We start from the raw sequence: 20496 nt of genomic DNA on the forward strand, positions 1-20496 counted from the left end.
ACAATTTTCTTTCAATCGATTCATTGTCTGAAGAACATACACTATGTAATCAAAATTATCCGGACACCCCCAAAAACATACGTTTTTCATATTAGGTGCATTGTGCTGCCACCTACTGCCAGGTACTCATTATCACGACCTCAGTACTCATTAGACATCGTGAGAAAGCAGAATGGGGGCGCTCCGCAGAACTCACGGACTTCGAACGTGGTCAGGTGTTTGGGTGTCACTTGTGTCAGAAGTCTGTACGCGAGATTTCCACACTCCAAAACATCCCTAGGTCCACTGTGTCTGATGTGATAGTGAAGTGGAACGTGAAGGGACACGCACAACACAAAAGCGTATAGGCCGACCTCGTCTGTTGACTGACAGAGACCGCCGACAGTTGAAGAGGGTCGTCAAATGTAATAGGCAGACATCTATCCAGATCATCACACAGGAATTCCAAACTGCATCAGGATCCACTCCAAGTACTACGACAGTTAGTCGTGAGGTGAGAAAACTTGGATTTCATGGTCGAGCGGCTGCTCATAAGCCACACATCACGCAGGTAAACTCCAAATGACGCCTCACTTGGTGTAAGAAGCGTAAACACTGGACGATTGAACAATGGAAAAACGTTGTGTGGAGTGACGAATCACGGTACACAATGTGGCGATCCCTTGGCAGGGTGTGGATATGGCGAAGGCCCAGTGAACGGTATCTGTCAGTGTGTGTAGTGCCAACAGTAAAATTCGGAGGTGGTGGTGTTATGGTGTGGTCGTGTTTTTCTTGGACGGGGCTTGCACTCATTGTTGTTTTGCGTGGCACTCTCATAGTGCCGGTCTACATTGATGTTTTAAGCACCTTCTTGCTTCCCACTGTTGAAGAGCAATTCGGGGAAGGCGATTGCATATTTCAACATGATCGAGCACCTGTTCATACTGCACAGTCTGTGGCGGAGTTGTTGCACGACCATAACATCCCTGTAATGGACTGGCCTGCACGGAGTCCTGACTTGAACCCTATAGAACACTTTTGGGATGTTTTGGAACGCCAACTTCGTGCCAGGCCTCACCGACCTACATCGATACCTCTCCTCAGTTCAGCACTCCGTGAAGAAAGGGCTGTCATTCCCCAAGAAACCTTCCAGAACCTGATTGAAAGTATGTCTGGGAGAGTGGAAGCTGTCATCAAGGCTAAGGGTGGGCCAACACCATATTGAATTCCAGCAGTACCGACGGAGGGCGCCACGAACTCATAAGTCATTTTCAGCCAGGTGTCCGGATACTTTTGATCACATAGTGTATGTCATCAACACCCGCAACAGTCTACGGAAAAGGGAACTGGTTCTAATTAACTAGTACTTCATATTTCAATATTGATTTATTTGTAGCAAAAACTGTGAAAGATATCGAGAAGCTTCTGTCTTCAATTGATTCAGTCTCATGGGACACATATCAATACCACTAGCAAAGTTCTATCGAAACCGGATGTGGTTAAATTTACTAAAACTTCCGGTTTCAAAGTTTACTTCTTATAGACCAAAAACTGTAAAAGATATCAAAAAGATTTTTTTTCTTGCAATCGTTTCAATGTTCCAGAAAATAGGTTCCATCATCTTCGTTAAGTCTCAATTCAAACCGGAAGTGTTAGAAATCAACCATTTCTGTTTTCGACTTTGATCGTCAGAGAACAAAAACGGAAGTAGATAGCGACATATTGTTTTCCACAATCGATTCAGCGTCTCAAGAGAATGTACCATCATCACCCGTAATATTCTATAAAAATTGGAAGTGGTTAGAATTGACTTGTACTTGCGGTTTCAATACCATTCTATAGGTCAAAAATGGTAAGAGATGTCAAAAAAAAACTATTTCTTTTTGACAGATTCAGTATTTCAAGAATGAATTTTGTCTCGATTTATATCCATCTGTTGAAACCGGAAGTGGTCAAAATCTACGAGTTCCGATTACGGGACTGATCGCACAATGCATAAAACGGAAATAGATACCGACAAGGATTTTTTAAATATTGATTCAGTACCACAAGATTATATTTCACTTTTGGTTTTATATATCTATTGCAACCGGAAGTGATGGACATCAATTGGCACTTCCGGTCTCAATACTAATCTTCATCTAGAGCAAATACAGTAAGACAGCACGGAATGGCGTTTTGATATAGATTCAGTGTCCGAGGGACAGGTACTATGTATGTTATTATTCCTCTATTGCAACTAAAGGTTCTAGATCGTACCAGGCGCGCACCCAGAAATTTTGTTGTGGGGTCCAAGCTTTAGGGGTGGGGTCCAATACTACAAGCCACTACGTGTATGTAGTATTCAACGGGTATTATTCTGCACCCGAAAAGACGATAACATTGTAAAATACTTCCACCAATATTTTAAGTAATAAATGATAGAACTAGATTGTTTTTTTATAAGAGAAAGAGTACAGATGAAGCGTAAGATTAAATTTTCATGCTACTTCAATCATTTCTTTGTTAAATAATTCAGTATAGTTTCATTGAGAAAGTGTACAAATGTATGTTGAGTTAGGAAGTTTGAGGGTCCGGACGCGTTGGACTCCTCGTGGATACGCCCCTAGATTGTATTATCTTGAATAGTTAATTCGCAGGTTGAAGTCTATCGCAGTTTTACACTGAGAAACGAAACTTACTTGTTATTTGTATGGAAATGTATGACTGAGAAGCCAGACAGAGTGCGTAACTAGAGGCGGATGTCCGGGGGCAGACCACCCCAACATCTTCTCACCTCAATTGCTTGAAAACGCTCTCCTTTGAGTATAGGCCTAGTTTTTTTCTTGCATTATGTTATACTTGTCATACACAGGTAGCTCAAACTAAGCAAGAGAAGAACCTTCAAACTCTTCACGTTTTCGAGATATGCGCATGCGCACAATTATTTGCGCAGGTGAAGACAATTCGCTTTAATTTAGTTTTAAAGCTATCATATATCTACTATGGCTTGCAAAGTTTGCTTGATCTCGGTGGAGCCGTTCTTGAGAAATCACGACAAATGTCATCTTTAATGAATCGACTGTATCTCAGAAACTACAGCTTTTTTGACAAATTCCTGCTAATTACATTAGCTTTGCAAGGTGTCATATTGCCCTACCAAGTTTCATCAAAATCGGTTGTTGTGGCCCAGACACCTTATGGATGTGTCACAGGCCCTTTACACGAGCAGATGTGCTGTTGTCCGTTTCTCGATGTTCTTACATTTGTTCTCGAGACCTTTTAACCAAGGACTCTTCAAAATGGAGCTAATATAAGAACATTTAACACTGCGTTTGCTTATTTTATTGGTCATTTCTCGATATTATTCTTTCATTCAAGAAAAATTAAATGAAATTTTTAACTTTACGTCCCACGGTTATGCCAGTTAGGCTAAAGGAGACGGTTATGATGAGAGATGAATGAAATCGTGGAATGAAGAAAGTGGGAGAACCTCGAGAAAATCCATGAGCACTGCGTTTGTCCACCACAAAGTCCACACTGCGCGAGCTGGGATCGAACCAGGGACCTCAAGCACCGGAGGTGAACACTCTACCACTGAGCCACCGCCCCCCTATCATTCAAGAAGTGTGATTGTCAAATCTCAACAATAAAGTCCATTACGATCTTGTTCATATTCGGAACCAACGGGAGAGGGGGCCAAGCTATCACCTTCAGGGGTCAAGCTGGAGATCCCCAGAATGTTTCGCTGAACAAAAATAATCCGATAGAGCAACCTAAATCATCGGTAGGCGCTCTCCGACTGAGTACCAAGCCCCCTACAACATTTTGTAGATTAATAATGTCCACTATTCGAGTTCGAATATTCATATGTTTATTTCCGGTGAGATATTTTTTAATCTACCATGTCTTGTCTATTTCAAATATAGTGTCATCTTTATTCGTCTTACCACACTGAAAATTAATGGAATAGTTTTAAAGACAGATATGCAAAATGATGTAACAAAATATTGTTTGACCTCATCAGTATTTCTTATTATCGGGGAATGTTTTTTGAAGTAATTGTGTTTCTTCACGAAAATGTGCGCCCTCACACTGCTGCTGCAACTCAAGAATTGCTGGGTCGATTCGGAATTTTTAATAACCCACCCTATAGTCCGAACGTTGCTCCTAGCGATTTCCACCTTTTCCGGGCGGTTTTGGAAGTGCTGAAGAGTTGGAAAATGCGGTGACCACCTATCTTAATGAACTGACGGGAGAAGAGTACCGTATAACAGGGGCGAATCCAGGACCGACTTCTGGGGGGGCGATGGGTTGTCATACTGTTACTTTTAAGGGCTTCAAACTTTGGGATGGGTTTTATTTAAATATATATAAAGTAAGAAAGTTTCCTCTTCTGGGGGGGGGCGATCACCCCGATCACCCCCCTGGATCCGCCCCTCCCGTATAACATTGGAATTTTGAAGCTTATGAATAGATACGGCAAATGTTTGAATGAATGTGGTGATTATGTAGAGAAGTGAGGAAGATTCAGGTGTGTAACAGAATTGTTTTCCCAATAAATATTATGTTTTTAATTTTGTATAACTAAACGGTCTTTATTTACTGTATAACCCTCGTGCTTTTCCCAATGTTAGCCCCAGTGTATCACAAACCTCCTGCATGCTGACATGCTCTGGTCCGTATTTAGGTAAGTGCTATTCTGTGCTCGAGTACAGGGCGACAGAATTTATTGGGCGGCAAAATTTTGGATTTTTTTTTAAAAAAGAATTCACAGTAAAGTAATATTTAAAACTAGCAACCCGCAGAGTCCCGCGCAAGCGTGAGAAAATTTAATGTGTTTAATTCGCTTTAATTACATTAGTTGTAACCTAAAACACGAGTGAAGAAAATGCATACAGGAGAAAAAGTTTATTTGCAAATACTTTGAAAAGAGTTTTTCTTATTCGTTCGAGTATCTTAAAATCATATGAAAAAATCCACACTCATTACGTGAACTAATATAATTTTTACATATAGGCTATATAAATTTATATAAAATGCTTTTTACTAAACTCATTATAATCTTCAATTATGTGATAAGTTCAAACTAAACAATGTCAAAAACACTGTCTAGTTTTTTTTTAATTCAATATTTTACTATTACAATTATAAGAGTAAATATTGAAGAAATTCAACTATACTTCAAGTAAAACTATGACATAACGGTTAAGAATTAACAGAATGCATTTTCTCCGGACATTAAATTAAAACCTACATGAACAAATTACATGCCAGTATTGAGAGTAGTTATGCCACGAGATGAGACAGACTACTTGTCCCGTCTCGAAAACGAGACGAGACGGGACTTCTTGTGAAATGTCTCGTCTCGTCTCGTGTCTCGAAAATGAAAACGCTGGCGGGAATGGCCAAGATTGAAATTGCCAGTGGTCATATAGATTGCAAAAGGAAAATCCCCTTTGTGAGAAAACATGTTGAAAAGCCTTCATAGAAAAGTGTCCTCTGTCTATTGAATGAAACAATCGTGATACATGAGCTTCCAGGAATATAATCCTTAATGTCTTGTCCCCAATTCCCCTTGCTGTAAACTGAGGAATTCTCATCTTTTTTTTATTTCTGGCTGAAATGATGACAAACAAAATCAAAGACAGGGAGGATTTTTACAAGGTCAAGAAATCGAACTACCACCACCATCTATTCAATTTGAAAACTGGGTAAGGTCTACACTCATTACAGCCTGTAGTTGAAAGTTCTGGCTGAGATGGCGGAAGAGAACAGAACAGACTACATTTGTCTTTATTCTCTGGTGGCGGTATTCTTTTTGCTATATGAACCGAAAACGGCAATTGAAGTATGTCATCTTGCAATTTAAATATTGTCTTCTCTCTCTCTCTCACACACACACACATACACATAAAAACATACTTTTACCATTTTACCAATCGCTCGCTTATTATACAGCAGTCATGTTGTAAAATTCACGCCTTCGTTTGGAAGCCGCGCGAAGGACAAAGAAAGCAAAGATATTATCGACGAACCCTTCAAATTGTTTGCTTTCAGCAAATTTATGGTACTAACAGTACCACTTTAGGTGAAGAGGTTTTACAGGGGGACCTTCGTTTTGTTACGCGGAGATGTTTGATCTGACCAGAGTGCGAAATTGCCCTCTGCTTCCATGTTGAGAGGAGGGGAATACTTCCCTTTCCTAGTGAATAATATTCATTAGGACCTGAATTATCTTCAGAAATTGTTTCTTACAGGCATATAAAACCTCTCGAACTTGATAAGTTTAAAGAGCATTTGGTATAATATTCATGGAACGCCGTTGAAAGCAGAAAATATCATGAGAATGATCAAAATTCGAACATTGGAGAACATAATTAACAGAAAAGAAATAGGATACCCAAACCATATTTTTAAACCTGCTATAAAATGTATATCCTATATTTTTACTAATTTCTTACTCCCATGAAAGTATCCTGGGGAGGATATTCTCTCCATTTTTTTTCAGACTGAAATCCTTTTATCCCGTACGATTTCCCCCCCTGAAACAATACGAAAAAACAAATGCTGTTAAAATCCATACACATGACCCTTCCAGGACTCAACCCGGGGCCTTCAAGCCATGGTCTATCGCCGCAGACCGTTCGGCTTGGTATGAAGATGTACGTTGTATGATTGCGAATAGATCACGACAATATAAGAAACTTTAATCCAAAATGGCCAACCAAAAATCAACTTTTTTTTTTTTTTTTTTTTTAGCCACTAGCTAATCTGGGTGTACTGTCATGAGTTTGTTACACAAACGGGGCAACCACCACATAGTAGCACACACCCCTCAGTTATGGGAACAGATTTGAACCATGGAGGTGAACACTGGCCCCAAGCATTCTTTCATCCGATGTGTCGTTCAGCTCCAATTACTATGGCACTTTAAGTAGAGCTTACTGTGCAGTAACATAAAATTTCGATCAAATACTTTCCATCACTCAATAAAATTATTTGGTTCCGAGCTTTTTTTTTAAAAAAAAAAAAATAATTGCAACAAATCTAAACATGCTAAAATGGAAAGTAGTTTTTGGATTGTTATGGGTTAACACTGTGAAACCTAAAGACTGGAATATATGAAATCAAAGTGTACACGCATATCTATCTCCCTATTTATCTATATATCTTTCCATCTCTCTCTCTCTCTCTCTCTCTCTCTCTCTCTCTATATATATATATATATATATATATATATATATATATATATATATATATATATATATATATATATATAGAGTCGGGGATAGTGACACCTTTACATCGAACTTTGCTTGTTGTGTAAACATTATTTGACATTAGTGTCTTCATTTTCGACGTACCTATGAGCAATTTGCTGTATATTCGTGTATTGAAACTGGTTAAACAAATTTCAATGTTTCAGAATGTAAAAAATAAATAAATAAATAAATAAAATAAAAAATAAAAGCCAGGGTCGAGAAGCCTCAGACAACTAACAGCAGAGATATATTATGTTGTAAACTATTTGTCCTTGCCTTGTGAGCTTATTTGAATTTATTTTTAAGACCTTTAGGCAACTTTGGCCGAATGGATGATGATGGGAAAATTAGTGGAATGAAGAAAGTGGTAGGATACTAAACAACTTCGAGAAAACACACACATTCGAAAAATGAAATCTTTACGTCCCACGCTTATCCCAGTTAGGCTAAAGGAGACAGTGATGATGAGTAATGAATGAAATGATGGAATAAAGAAAGTGGGAGGAAACGGGAGAACCCCGAGAAAACCCACGCACACGGTGTTTGTCCACCACAAAGTTCACTTGGCAGGGCTGGGATCGAACCCGAGACCCCAAGCACCAGAGATGAACGCTCTACCACTGAGCCACCACGGTCCCCACACACATTCAATGTTTGTCCATCACAAAGATCACATGGCACTAACCGATATCGACCCAACTACCACATACACTAGAGGTGAAGGCTTCACGGTGTAGCTACCGTGACATTTCTTGTCTTGTGTGTTCTGGGTAATAATTGTAACTTAGTTGTATCTTAATTAGCATGGTGCAGCCTGCAACATTTTACTTTCGTTCCCATGGTATGCTGCTATATTTTTTACGAGACAAGACGAGACAAACGAGACAAACGAGACGACACGAGACAAGACGGGACAGAACGTCTCGAGACGAGACGGGACGAGCACATTTTTTCGAGACGAGACACGAGACAAGACTGCTTTGCACGAGACGAGACGAGATGGCAACACTAATTGAGAGAATGTGTACCCAATGAATCAGTGGTTAAGCTCGTTGCCTTGTAATCAAGGGGTCCAGGGTTCGATTCTCGGTGGGGACACAAGTGGTTCGTATCCCAAGTTAAGCTGAAGGTTCCGTCCTTAGTACATCATCATCATCCCATGGAAGGCAATAGCGAACTACCATAGGCTCGCTTTGCCCGGGGACCTTCAGATCAAACACCTATCTCGGGCAGAACACCACATCATAATCATCATTGAGAGAATTAGGCCATTTAAAATTACGTTGTAACGTTTGTAACTAGTAATACATTGTAATTTGAAACTTGTAAAAATAATTGTAACACCTAAACTGCTACTCAACAAGAGCTAGTATGTTTGCACAATCACGGTTTGCTTCCTTGTATGAGACACAAGTTTGTGCGAGAGGGCGGCAGAGCACAGGGGCACACAATGCCTATCTTCAATGATGAAATTTTCAACACGGACAGTGTTATCGTCAGTCATAGGAACCCGAAGAAAATTTTCTAGGGGGGCATCTCCCAAATTTGTTATATTACGTTTGGTATTTTTATTTATATAAAGAAAATCCTATGAAATTTAATATATTTTCATGATCCAGGGGGCGTCCATGGCGCCAGTTGATGCTGTTTTTGGACGTTCAGACCTCTGCTCATCTTTCACATTCGTCTGCCCTGCTTTGAGCTCACTCACCCACTTCCTAACAGCGTTGTCTGCGAGAGTACTTTTACCACACAGACTCTCCAGTGAATATCAGCTGTAGAACGTCCAGCTGCAGTGAGGAATTTTGCAAGTATCCATTTCTCTCCCATCCCCCGGGCAGTAACAGAAACACAGACTAATTCGTTCAGACACTGTAATTGAACTGCTGCTACCTAGTAAACAAAACTTGCACTGCTTAAAGACGAAGGATGGAGGCTTCTGATCACCCAGTAGCTTTGCTGAAATGACTAAAAAAATATGGACTTTAGAACAAAACGGTGTGTACTTTTAATGTGTACCTCGCACATGTTGCATTAAATATGCAGACCAAATTTCGTACTGATTGGGTTGGTAACCGGAAATGCACGATCCTTACAAACTAATGCACTTAGAGGCTGCATTAATATTATCAGAAGAATAGCATGAAAACCATGGCCGAACAAATGTCTTTCAGATCACATTAGAGAGTTCACATTGTGAGAAGTACACGAAGTGAGTGTCGGTGTAAATTAGAGAAGAATGTTGCTAGTTTAAGTGGGTCATATGTCAAATTTTGAGTATGAATACACAACCTTAAAAATACCCCTTGCCAGTGATCAAATTTAAGAAAGTTAAATCAAAGAGATGCACTACCACAATTTAAGTAGCTTTGTTTTAAATTTTAAATCATAAGAGTTGTATTATCAAATTTGAAGGATATATTGACAATTTTTTTGTGATTGTGTTGAATCATTTTAAGCAGAGGTGTAGTGGAGCAGAGGTGGAGCGAAATGACACCCCGGCACAGCTTCTGAAGGAGGAACGATACTTTGGTACAGGATCAGAAAAAATATACTTGTTTATTATTATTATTATTATTACAACTATTATTATTATTATTATTATTATTATTTTGTGGAAGATGGAGTGAAAAAACGAAAAGCATACTTTTAACTTACAACATAAATTTTTAAAGTTATGTTTTACGTTAAGAAACGGTATTTTTCTTACCAAATTTTATTACTTTATTTCTTTGTTAGAACGGAGAAAGTAGCGTTGACTCGAATTCACGATTTGAAATCTCCAAAATTCGATTGATAACTCAAATTGGTTTGAATTTTTCATTGCTGCAACGTAATTTAAGATTTTTATAGAACTAAAAACTTCAAATTTCAAATTTTTGAACGAATTATGATGTTTGAACTTTGTTTTCTCAAAATAAAAATAGCAGGGTATATATGTATTTTATGAATATTGATACAAAGCACAGATGCATTTAGCAGTTTCACGTAATAAGAGTGAAACTAGTAAATAATAAAAATAAAATTTGAGTTTGAAAAATGATGATATGGGTATTTCTGTTATGTATTGTTTCAGTATATAACGTTAAAATTAACATTTAAAATTTGATTTCAGTTTTGTGTTTTGTGTTTTGTGTTTGTTATATTGTGTCTTGGAAGTGGTTCGATCCACACCCAAAAAGAGGAAAGGGACAATAAACTATGAAGAAGTGTATCTCGTATGACATCATTAGTAGTTTTAGCCAATGAAATTTGTTGTACGATATAAATAAGTTTCTCAGCGGAAAAACTATAATTTGCGTCATTGTTTATTGTGTCTCTTATCTCCCACCAAGAGCTCTGGCAGAGATGAATTTGGGACTACAACCCTGATATTAAACCATACAAGAAATTAATTATAAGTAGGAAGACACGTGAAGGTGTAACTTTGGCCATCGGTGTTAAAAAGGAACACTCATCTTTGTCAAACGTAGAAAACGAACCCTTACAGAAGCATATTATCCTATTGCCAAGCATTTAATTTTTCTTCAATTATCCCGTATAGAGACGAACTTACTACTGACGTTAAAGTGTGGGGATATAGCAAAAGATGATGCGGTATTTTAAAGATTAATCAACGCAACCATAGGCGCCGAGTTGAAGAAAATATTGAAGGGGCGCAAACAATGAATAAATATATATCATCATGTTCAGCTATTTTCTATCAACTGCTTGATGAAGGCCCCATATCTTGGTCCGCTACTCCGCTGCGAAATTCACGACGTAAGTCAAATTATCGTAAAGGCATTAAAACATTCAAGTTCAAAATTTGAGAACTTCTCTGCAACTTTGCGCACTACATTGATCTTTACTTTTCATATCAGTGCTGCCAGTGTTGGTTGAAGCTTCAGTGCTCTATTAAAAACACCGTTTTGAAAACAACGTTTTCTATCGAATAAGAAGGCTCTTCCTAATAATGCATTTAAGGCACGACTAAATTTACGACAGAAATTATTGCTCCTCTTTCCTAATTCTTCCTCGACTGTATTATATTGGGGGGAGAGGACCCTATCTTTAAATATTGGGGGGTTAAAAGTCTCATGCCCCCCCCCCAAGTCGGCGCCTATGAACACGAGAGCAAAATGTACTGTAAGAGAACTAATTGTTCGGCCCGTACACCATAGGCTAGTACTGTATTTAATCAAAAACTCTAGTCCGTTAGCTACATTTAACTGTTTTTTTCTTAGTTCGCCCACCAAGCACCCCAAACTCTGTAGGCCTATGATGTTTATGCAATTATTCGAAGACTCAATTTTACACAACATTGTATTGATTTAAAGGGACCTTGCGGCAGGCCCATATCCAAGGGGGTCAGGAGGGCGGACACCCCTAAAATTTTCACGGTAGACTGGCAAATGAACTATAATATGGTGATGAACTATAATATAGTTGCATCGCCCCCCCCCCCCTACAATTTTGGGCTGGCTACAGGCCTGCCTTGCAGGCATCGGCATCTACCAGTGCCGTTGCAGGTGATATCTATTATTGTGACTGTTTATTGTTAGGTATTAGAGTGACGCACGAACTAATGTGTTTGTCATTTATTATTAGGAGAAAGGATAAGGAAATTAAGATGCATTAGTTTTTATGCATATACGTATGTATATTGTATATGAGGAAACTCAAATCGAAAAGAGACTAAAATTTATCGCTCAAACTAAGAGGGGGAAAGTCCACTTGGTAAAGCTGTATATTGGAGTTAGTATATTAGGCGAGCTTTCTTCAATTAATTTGCAATGACAGAATTTACATTTTTTAACGCTGTGACTTCTCTCAAGAGCCAAAGCTGCATGGTCACTGTTATAACTAACATCGTGCTTGTATACAATGTATCATGGCGGACCTACGCAACCATATACGTATCTCCCAGCAAGATACAGCCAAAACGCAGACGCAGTCCAGAAGGCCTGGTGTCGGAATAAGTTTCTTCCGCTGGACCAACACTTACAACTAATGCGGAAGGTGCACTCTCACCATCGCTGTCGCTGCTACTTCTTACTCCAAACTCCCTTACATATATGAAGTCACTAGAAGGGGCATATTCAAAGCCATTATCTTCAGATAAATATTCACTTGTGATATCGTCACTAGAATCTTGCTCTGCGTTAGCCATCTTTCCCCTACGCAGCAAGCTCTCTGCAGGCAAAGCAGCAGCGCCGCTCATAGAGCAGACGCGGAACGATTTTGACTTAACAACATCTGCCCCCAAATAAGGACTTAACAACTTCTCTTCCGAAACTCACACTCCCTTCCCAAGGGCAGGTATGTCATTTGAACCACTTATCATCGTCTGATTCGTTTAATATTTAATACTGCAGTATACTTCTATTACAGGATATTTCTCGTGCACATTTCTTACAAAACTTGACTCAACAACTTCTGATTCTGAGTGCGTCAATTAAAAAAAAAAAAAAAAAAAAAAAAAAAAAAAAAAACGCTAAGCTTTGAATTTCATTTCAATTTCTTTGCATACCACACACTTCATGATTTGCAGGCTCCAGTATCGAATCCCGCTACTACTAGCCATCATCAAGTCTGCTTATTTCTGAACTAATGTTTGAGACACGTTGGTATTTAATGTGAAATCCAAACCATATATAATTTTATTAGTAGTCGAAGCCAAGTCTCCCATATTAGGATATTTTCCACAGTCATATAACAAGAACGCTGTGGTAACACCTTTTAAATACATATGATCAAGTCATGTGACTATATTATGTGCCAACCCCCCCTTAATATATACAGGAGATAATAGCATTCAAATTTTTGGGATTAGTTTCTCTGCTTGATTCTTTTTCCGGGAATAGCCTTTATAAAAATCTGAGATTTCCTTTCATCCTGTATTCTTAGGGGTTCATTTCGTACTAGTCCGCAAAATTCTGCGAAAAACGCAAATAGTCATTTTAACTAGTATGCCAATAATTGCAAATTAAATCGTAGAGTCTGCATTGCATTCACGCAAACGTTACGGAATGTGTACATTAATTAAATACTTTGCATAATCTCTATTTTTAAAAATATTTAAATCAATTTGAGGCAAAATAATAATTAAAATGATCTTAGATGATATACAGATTTAAAACATTTATGTAAATGAAAATTTAGATTACACATAGATGTATAATTGATTATCACAGTCTCCTGTATACGACTTCACAAAATTAGTGGATTGCAACACAAAAAGTGTATCAAGTACTTATAACTGCAATGCTAATTATGTCAACCTAAACGCAAAATGCATAAACGCAAATTGCTACGGAATGAGGCCACATGAAATGTGAATTTTAATGTTGGGCATTTGTTTAAAAAAAAATCTTGATATAGGGAATTTTTCAAACAATGAACTGACAGTACTACTTGTAACGTGTGCTGGGGTCGAAAATCAAGATGGCGGGAGGAGTGTAGAGGGTTGTGTTTGTGAATTATTATTAATAATACTGAAATATTATGAATGATGATGAACATTAAATAGCAGATTAAAGAAAATACCTAACCAAAAATATGAATTGAAACTTATAGTTTGAAGATGTGCGATGCCTGTGCAGAGTTTTTGGATCTGCTACAAACTTGTAAGCATTATTTTTTGTTGATTGTGTACAATAGGGTGACGGGCAACTATAGTTAAGTGGAGTTCGGTTTTTCTCAGTAATACTTATATTAACAAGTTAATGTGTCGGTAGTTTAACATAAAAAATGTAATTTTATTTAATTACTATATTTTTACCAATATTTATCAAAGCAATTACTTAAATGTTTGGTTAAACTACTAAAACATAAGCGGAACATAGATGCAAAATTAATAATTCCTATTTCTCGTTGCTTATATTTTCATGACAACAAAATTATTAGTATTTGTTTCTTTGTTATTAAAGTGATCTGCTCTATCAATAAATATTCTTGTCTCTACATTTACAAATATACTTTAAATAGGACTCGTAGCTCAAGCAATGTTTACATCGCTGCCGCTGTTTCTTTGTCTTCAATGAAGTTAAACAGAAAATGTGCAATAGGTGAATATAATTTCTTGCGTTAGTGTAATTTTTGGAATGCTACAGAATAGCAACTATACTTCGGTAATTAATTTGTTCATCTATAAATTAAATTACAAGACGACCACAATGTCAGTAATTTCTTGATTTGTATTATCCATTTGCTTTGCAATCCATTCGTAAAATTAACATATTCTAAATTTATATGCGTATAATTTAATGTTTCGTTTGTTGCTGTAACATAACGTGTAACCATCGGTCTACATGTGTTTGTAATATCGTGGTAGGTTTGAGCTAGAAGTAACTAGGAAATTATATATCTGTTTCCATACATCAGTTTTTCCCAATGTGTGGTACACAGATACTCGGGATCGCGAGATAGTGGAAGAGAGTCCGCGGGTTATTGTAGGCTGATATTTAGTATCTCCCCCAATCTAAGTAGTAAGAGTAGTAAAAGTAGTAGTAGTAGAAACGGGTTAGAAGCCCCACAGGGTTGGTTGGGTTCTGTTCTCGACATAAAATAGACAGATTAAAGAGTTGGGGAGAACCTAATGTCATCCACATTTTATTTTCATCAAGCTTTTTCTTACCATGTTGCTCATACCTGAGGTGTTTTTAATGTATATTACCTAGATTTCAACGAATTAAGAAGAATAGAATACGAAAACCGTAGAAAAAGTAACAAAATCACCAGCCTAGGCTGAAAGAAGAGTCACCTATCACGAGTGAATCTTGAATTAGGCCTGACTTGGCCAAAGTTCTAGATTGCTGGTCCCACTTCCTATTGAGCTGTAACAAAGACAGAAAACAACGTGCTCTACGGGGCTCTGTCCCGCCTTCGCTTGCATGGCAGTACTTTGTGAATTAAATATTAAAACTTTGGTACAGAAAGGAACCAACCTAGTTCCTAACCTATACGGGGAGCAGTAATTTAGAACCTTCCCCCTAACTCGTATAATTGTATTTTTTTTTTTTTTTTTTCGAATGTGCACATTTATAGGAGTATTGCATTGTCATAAATAACACATTTAGTATAGTATTATAAAAGGGTTAACTTCTGATAAACCCCGCCACGCAAAACCATGTACTAATACGTGAACGAAACAAAACCTAACCTAACGTAAACTAAACTAAACTTAACCGAATCATACGGTGTCATTCTTGTCATGTTGAAAAGTTGGCGGGGGTTAACAAAAGTTACGCTTCGTAAAATTGTAATTTATCATTTCATTTTTATGATTCGTGAAAATTATTATTATTATTATTATTTTTAAATATTTTTGATTTCATTTGGAGAATTAACAATCGCTATAAGGGGTCACGACATCAGAAAAAATTGGGAAATGCTTCCGTACATTATACTCTTGTAGTGGAAATTACATGAGTAGAGTACAGTAGGTTAGTTTGGGTGAGGTTATCTTGATTAATATGGACAGCATGTATATAAGAGACTCAAAAATATTAGAATCAGTAAAACTTATATAATTGTGTGTTTTATTAGCGGTAATTAAAAAGTTCGAAGATTACTCTTACATTTGTGTGGTTAGATTAATTAGCTGGTAGACGACACATTTAATAGGAAATTCTCTGTTTTATGAAAAGTTGTTTCACTTTTTCGTACATCGTTATTGTATAACTACGGTATTTAAAAAAAGAAAAAAAGTTCATTATGTACAAATTCTTGAAACATTAGTGTTGCAAAGTTTTATTTTGAACTCACTGAAGAGTATAAGTTTGTGTTGAGCACATTCCGATTTCAGATTTTTTTTTTTTTTTTAATGATCCTACTTAAGTGCCCATCTTGAGATAATTGGGTAGTTTATACCAATTTCGAAGAAATTCTGAAAGATTCTTTATATATATAAAATGAAAATTTCAAATCAAATTTTCACTACTTATTTCTCATAATACATGGGAAATGGCTTGGCATGTCTTCACTAGAAAATCATTATTGCCAATTTGTCATTAATCATAGTATTTTTTCGTAATGTTTACATCTTAACCAACGTCCAAGGTCCTGTAGGTTAGCCGCAAATACACTAACACACTTTTTGGTAAATTCTGAGAACTTTGGGGTTCTGTAATTTGAAAACTGGTTCACAAATCAGCTTGAGTTTTCCACTTTTTCCACACACTGGGTGATGGCGACTAGAATATAAAATCTCACTCCATCTGTGAAAGTCGATCTGAAAACTTGTGTTGATTTGACACGGAAAAGTATTAATATTGATGACTGCACTTATTGGAATAGTAAAATTTTTTATCTTTTGTCGTTACATTTTGTTGTTATATTTGTATATACGTACATATCATTTCGGAATTTCCGTGTGTTGTGTTAAATCGATTTAGTTCAGCTGCCAGTTTTCTACATTTACGGAAAGGCTTTACAATATATGCTCTGTGTTCAATCTGGGCTAACTATCTTGATTGGTTTTCAAACCGGATCGCATTATGTGCCTGGAAAGATATACAATCCAATGTATCACTCACTGGTTTAGTCTGGGTTACCTAACCATCTTTTCATAGCCCGAACGTTACATATCTTGCCATATGTGCTTTTTGATTTGCAGAAGTTCAAATTGACAGACAAGAAAATACCACCGTGAATATAAAAGTAAATTCAAAATCTTTTTTTGTTGTAGAAAAAAAAAAGTATGCTTGCGTAACTTCTCAGTTCGAAAAATACTTTTCTGTGAGCTTCGAGTATGCTATTAGAAAAACCTAATGTAATGTCTGTTTATAAAATTAATGGCTTGGAAGTTAATTTTGACTATGATGTTAGTCTAACATGGTCGTGAAAATTAATTACTAACAGCAGGACCATACTGGTCAGGTAGGAAACCGTGAAAGTTCCTTGTGGGCCCTGGAAGGTGAATTTTTAATGAGCCCTCCGCTTCGTATCGTAAGTAGCGGTATATGAACAAAAAGGCACACGTCACGCACTCCTCGCATACGGGAGTAAAGGAACGAAGGACGACAAGAAGTCGAGTACCGGCAATACAGTCAGCTAATCCCAGACCAGCGTTGCCAGCCCATGACGTTCCAAAAACAGCCTTTTACATTTTTCGTAATTCAATCTTTGAAAGATTCTTGATTACCCACTCTGCTTTATAATTTTGCTAATATTGAAGTATTCAGCTAAATTGAAATTTCAAATGATGCCGTAATTTGAAACTAAATAATAATTTACATTTTACAGCACCGTTCTTTTCCGTATAGAAAATATACAGGGCCGGATTAAGACCATTGGGGCCCTGGAGCGGGAAATACAAGCTGGTCCCACCAAAACTTTTATGATGTGCCCTCTCTGAACATGTTCAAAAGGGTCCATGAATTATATAGGAGTGACTCATGTCTTTTTTTTTTTTAACCTTTATAGTGAAAATATTTCCACTGATTTTCAAAATGTTTGGAGCCCCCCCTGGTCGCTATCAATCAGACCCTTAGCTAGAGATTTCGGCGCCCGGGACGTAGTAGAATTCAGCGCTCCCCTCCCCTATACTCACATCAGACACTGTCTGGCTTCATCAGACAGACAGACTTCATCAGATAGTGTCTGATGAAGCCAAAGTGTTAGTTAGCGAAACTGTAACACGTATGTAGTTCTATATGTGAATATATAACTTCTGGAAAATAACAATAAAACTTGGTATTGGGTAACATATGCATATTATACGCTATACTGTACGAAATTATGGTTTTTAAATTATCCTCTATGTAACTCCAATTAAAGACCTTCCGATCGGCGTAAGTAGATGGTATTTTCAAATCTTACCGCAATTATAGGTCCCATTTTCAATAGACCAAACGCCTATTTTTAATGCTTTGTCGTGCGTATTAATCTAGGCGAATCGAACACAAACAGTTACTCTTACATTACAGGGCATACTTATAATAATAGATAGACATTATAAGTTCCATAGTTACGCCCTATATGCTAAAGAAAACCAAAGCTAAATGAAAGGGAAATGGATAGAATTAAGATAGTGGGAAGAAACAGGAGTTTTTCTGGAGAAGATAATGATAATGTTATTATAATCTTATCTGGTCTCTTACTGAACTAAGAAACTTGGCACCAGAAATGACCGCTCTACACTGAACTTTGGTATGATTCATGGAATATGGATGTATATTGTTCTTGTTAAAATCATAAGGGGCTTCGTCATTGCTACCATGTGTATTCGTATTCTAACACACATACTGTTAGATGAAAGAATGGAACAGAGTAGAGACTGTGCATTCAACAGGGTTAGCAAAAATCAAGTTTTTTTTTTTTTTTTTGAAAAAATCCTGGGTTTTTGGCTTAAACCTGTTTTTTTGGGATTTAAACCAGTTTTTTTTTTTTTTTGGTTTAAATGATTTGCTCTATGTTTTTATATTACATATGGACAGAAATAAGTTCGTTTTGCCTTGGTGTTATTATGCAATAACGGGGTTATGCTGGGAGGAGTCACATAAGCTTAAAGCAGAATCCAAACTGCTTCTCGGCTTACATCCGAGAGAAATTGTTCTCCATTTGGACTCGACACCGGGACTAATTGGCTGCAAATACGATGAGTCGGCCGACTCACTCACGAAGCACTCCTGATAAAAATATGTTATACTGATCTTTACACACTTGTAAAATAATCGTCAAGAGTCATTTCAAGGACAAAAAGACAAACAGTTGCACAAGTGAAACCATTAAAAATGAATCGGGAAACTCTCACCTTAGCGATTGGGAAAATCCCATTATTGCTTGGTATGTAAAATTTTACGGTAAACGTATCATAATCAATGCGTTAAAACTGAGGGATTAAATTACAAATTTAGTATGTAGATATAATTCAACGAAATTAAATCTGAAAGTGCAATCCTATCTAATGTTGGAAGCAGGAGCGTCATTTCAAATTTTGCTTTGGGGGGGGGGGGGCAAAACCCCTTGATATGAGAAAATTTCGCGTATTTCACTGATTTACTACTATTTTATTGATAAAATCTATAGAAATCTCAAACTCAGGGAGGGGCAATTGCCCCTCCCTGCCCCCCCTAAATGACGCCCCTGGTTGGAAGCTACGTAGGCAGTCGATAAATTTTTCCAATTTCTGTCAATATACATATTTAAACAACCTTAGTTTCTCTATAGGACAACAGGCATTCAGGCAAGCAAAAATATACAATTTGGTGTCTCTTCGTATGTTTAGGCTTAACATCCTTAGGTAACTTAGAGGTTTTCAAGGAGAAGACTTTCGCTTCCGCTACTTGCTTTACACTTGAAAGAAAGGCTTTGATTCGACCGGGAATTGAAAATGGGACGCCTTGATTAAAAGGTGAAAAGGAGATAAAACTAATGCGGATGGTTTGATATGTGGAAACGTCACTATGAAGTTGATACAATTTAAAGCTTTTTGTTTGTTTAAACCAGCCAACCCTGGCATTCAACAATTTCATTGGTTAAGGAATTATTATTGCTACCTTTGTTTGAATTCAAACATGAGTAGCTGGGCATTTTCTGTATACTTTCTTGAGTCTGCTTTTTGCATTTAGTACTCATTTAAACTTACCGTAAGCACGTTGTCCTAGACGTTGATCAGTCAATCTGTCAGTTCTTCGTTTATATATGGAATTATAAGTTTAGAACCAGAATCGGATATTCTATTAAACTGTTTTGTCATCTATTAAAAATCCACAAACTAGAAACATTTATTTCACTCTTATAAATTGTTGTGAAAATGGGTTTATGTAATACGATTCTTTGGTAGTCTCTAAAAAAATCTGTAGTGGGTTTATTTATTTATTTATTTTAATGATGAGAATTTTAATACTTAACGTTATTCTTTTTAGATGAGGAAAGAGTATCCAAAGATTCGGATGAGAGACCAAGTCTCTCGAAGGATGAAGTGGAAACGGTGTTCGTCTTCATTCAGTCCTGGTCGCAGAGGTAAGTGGACAATATGGATTAGAACGTTCTGTACTGCATCAGTTAAAGTTGAGTTGAAGGTTATTGTTATTATGTGCTTTTTGAGCTTCAGTTTAAGACAAAAACCCTACTTTTTTCAGTTTTTGTTTATAGTCATACCACGTCAAACTAATGCTATTGCCATTAATTTATTATTATTATTATTATTATTATTATTATTATTATTATTATTATTATGGTATTATTATTTGGGACACGGTGGCTCACTGGTAGAGGGCTTATCTGTGGTGCGTAGGGTTTCTGGATCAATCCCCGATCATTTAAGTTAGTGGGTTTTCTCATCGTG

At 37.0% G+C, this 20496-nt stretch overlaps 1 protein-coding gene across 1 annotated transcript in view; it reads left to right on the top strand.

Annotated features, from left to right (window-relative positions):
* The first annotated feature begins 13614 nt into the window (after nt 1-13614).
* Nucleotides 13615-20496, top strand: part of puf (ubiquitinyl hydrolase 1 puf) — a 151054-nt gene continuing 144172 nt past the window's right edge. Inside the window, exons 1-2 of the mRNA XM_081730121.1 lie at nt 13615-13831; nt 20075-20171. Coding sequence (XP_081586247.1) covers nt 13789-13831; nt 20075-20171 — 140 coding nt within the window. The 5' untranslated portion in view covers nt 13615-13788. The remainder of the gene's footprint in view (nt 13832-20074; nt 20172-20496) is intronic.

This window comes from Thermobia domestica, chromosome 11 (assembly GCF_964235325.1).
Source record: "Thermobia domestica chromosome 11, izTheDome1.hap1.1, whole genome shotgun sequence".
NCBI lineage: Eukaryota > Metazoa > Arthropoda > Insecta > Zygentoma > Lepismatidae > Thermobia > Thermobia domestica.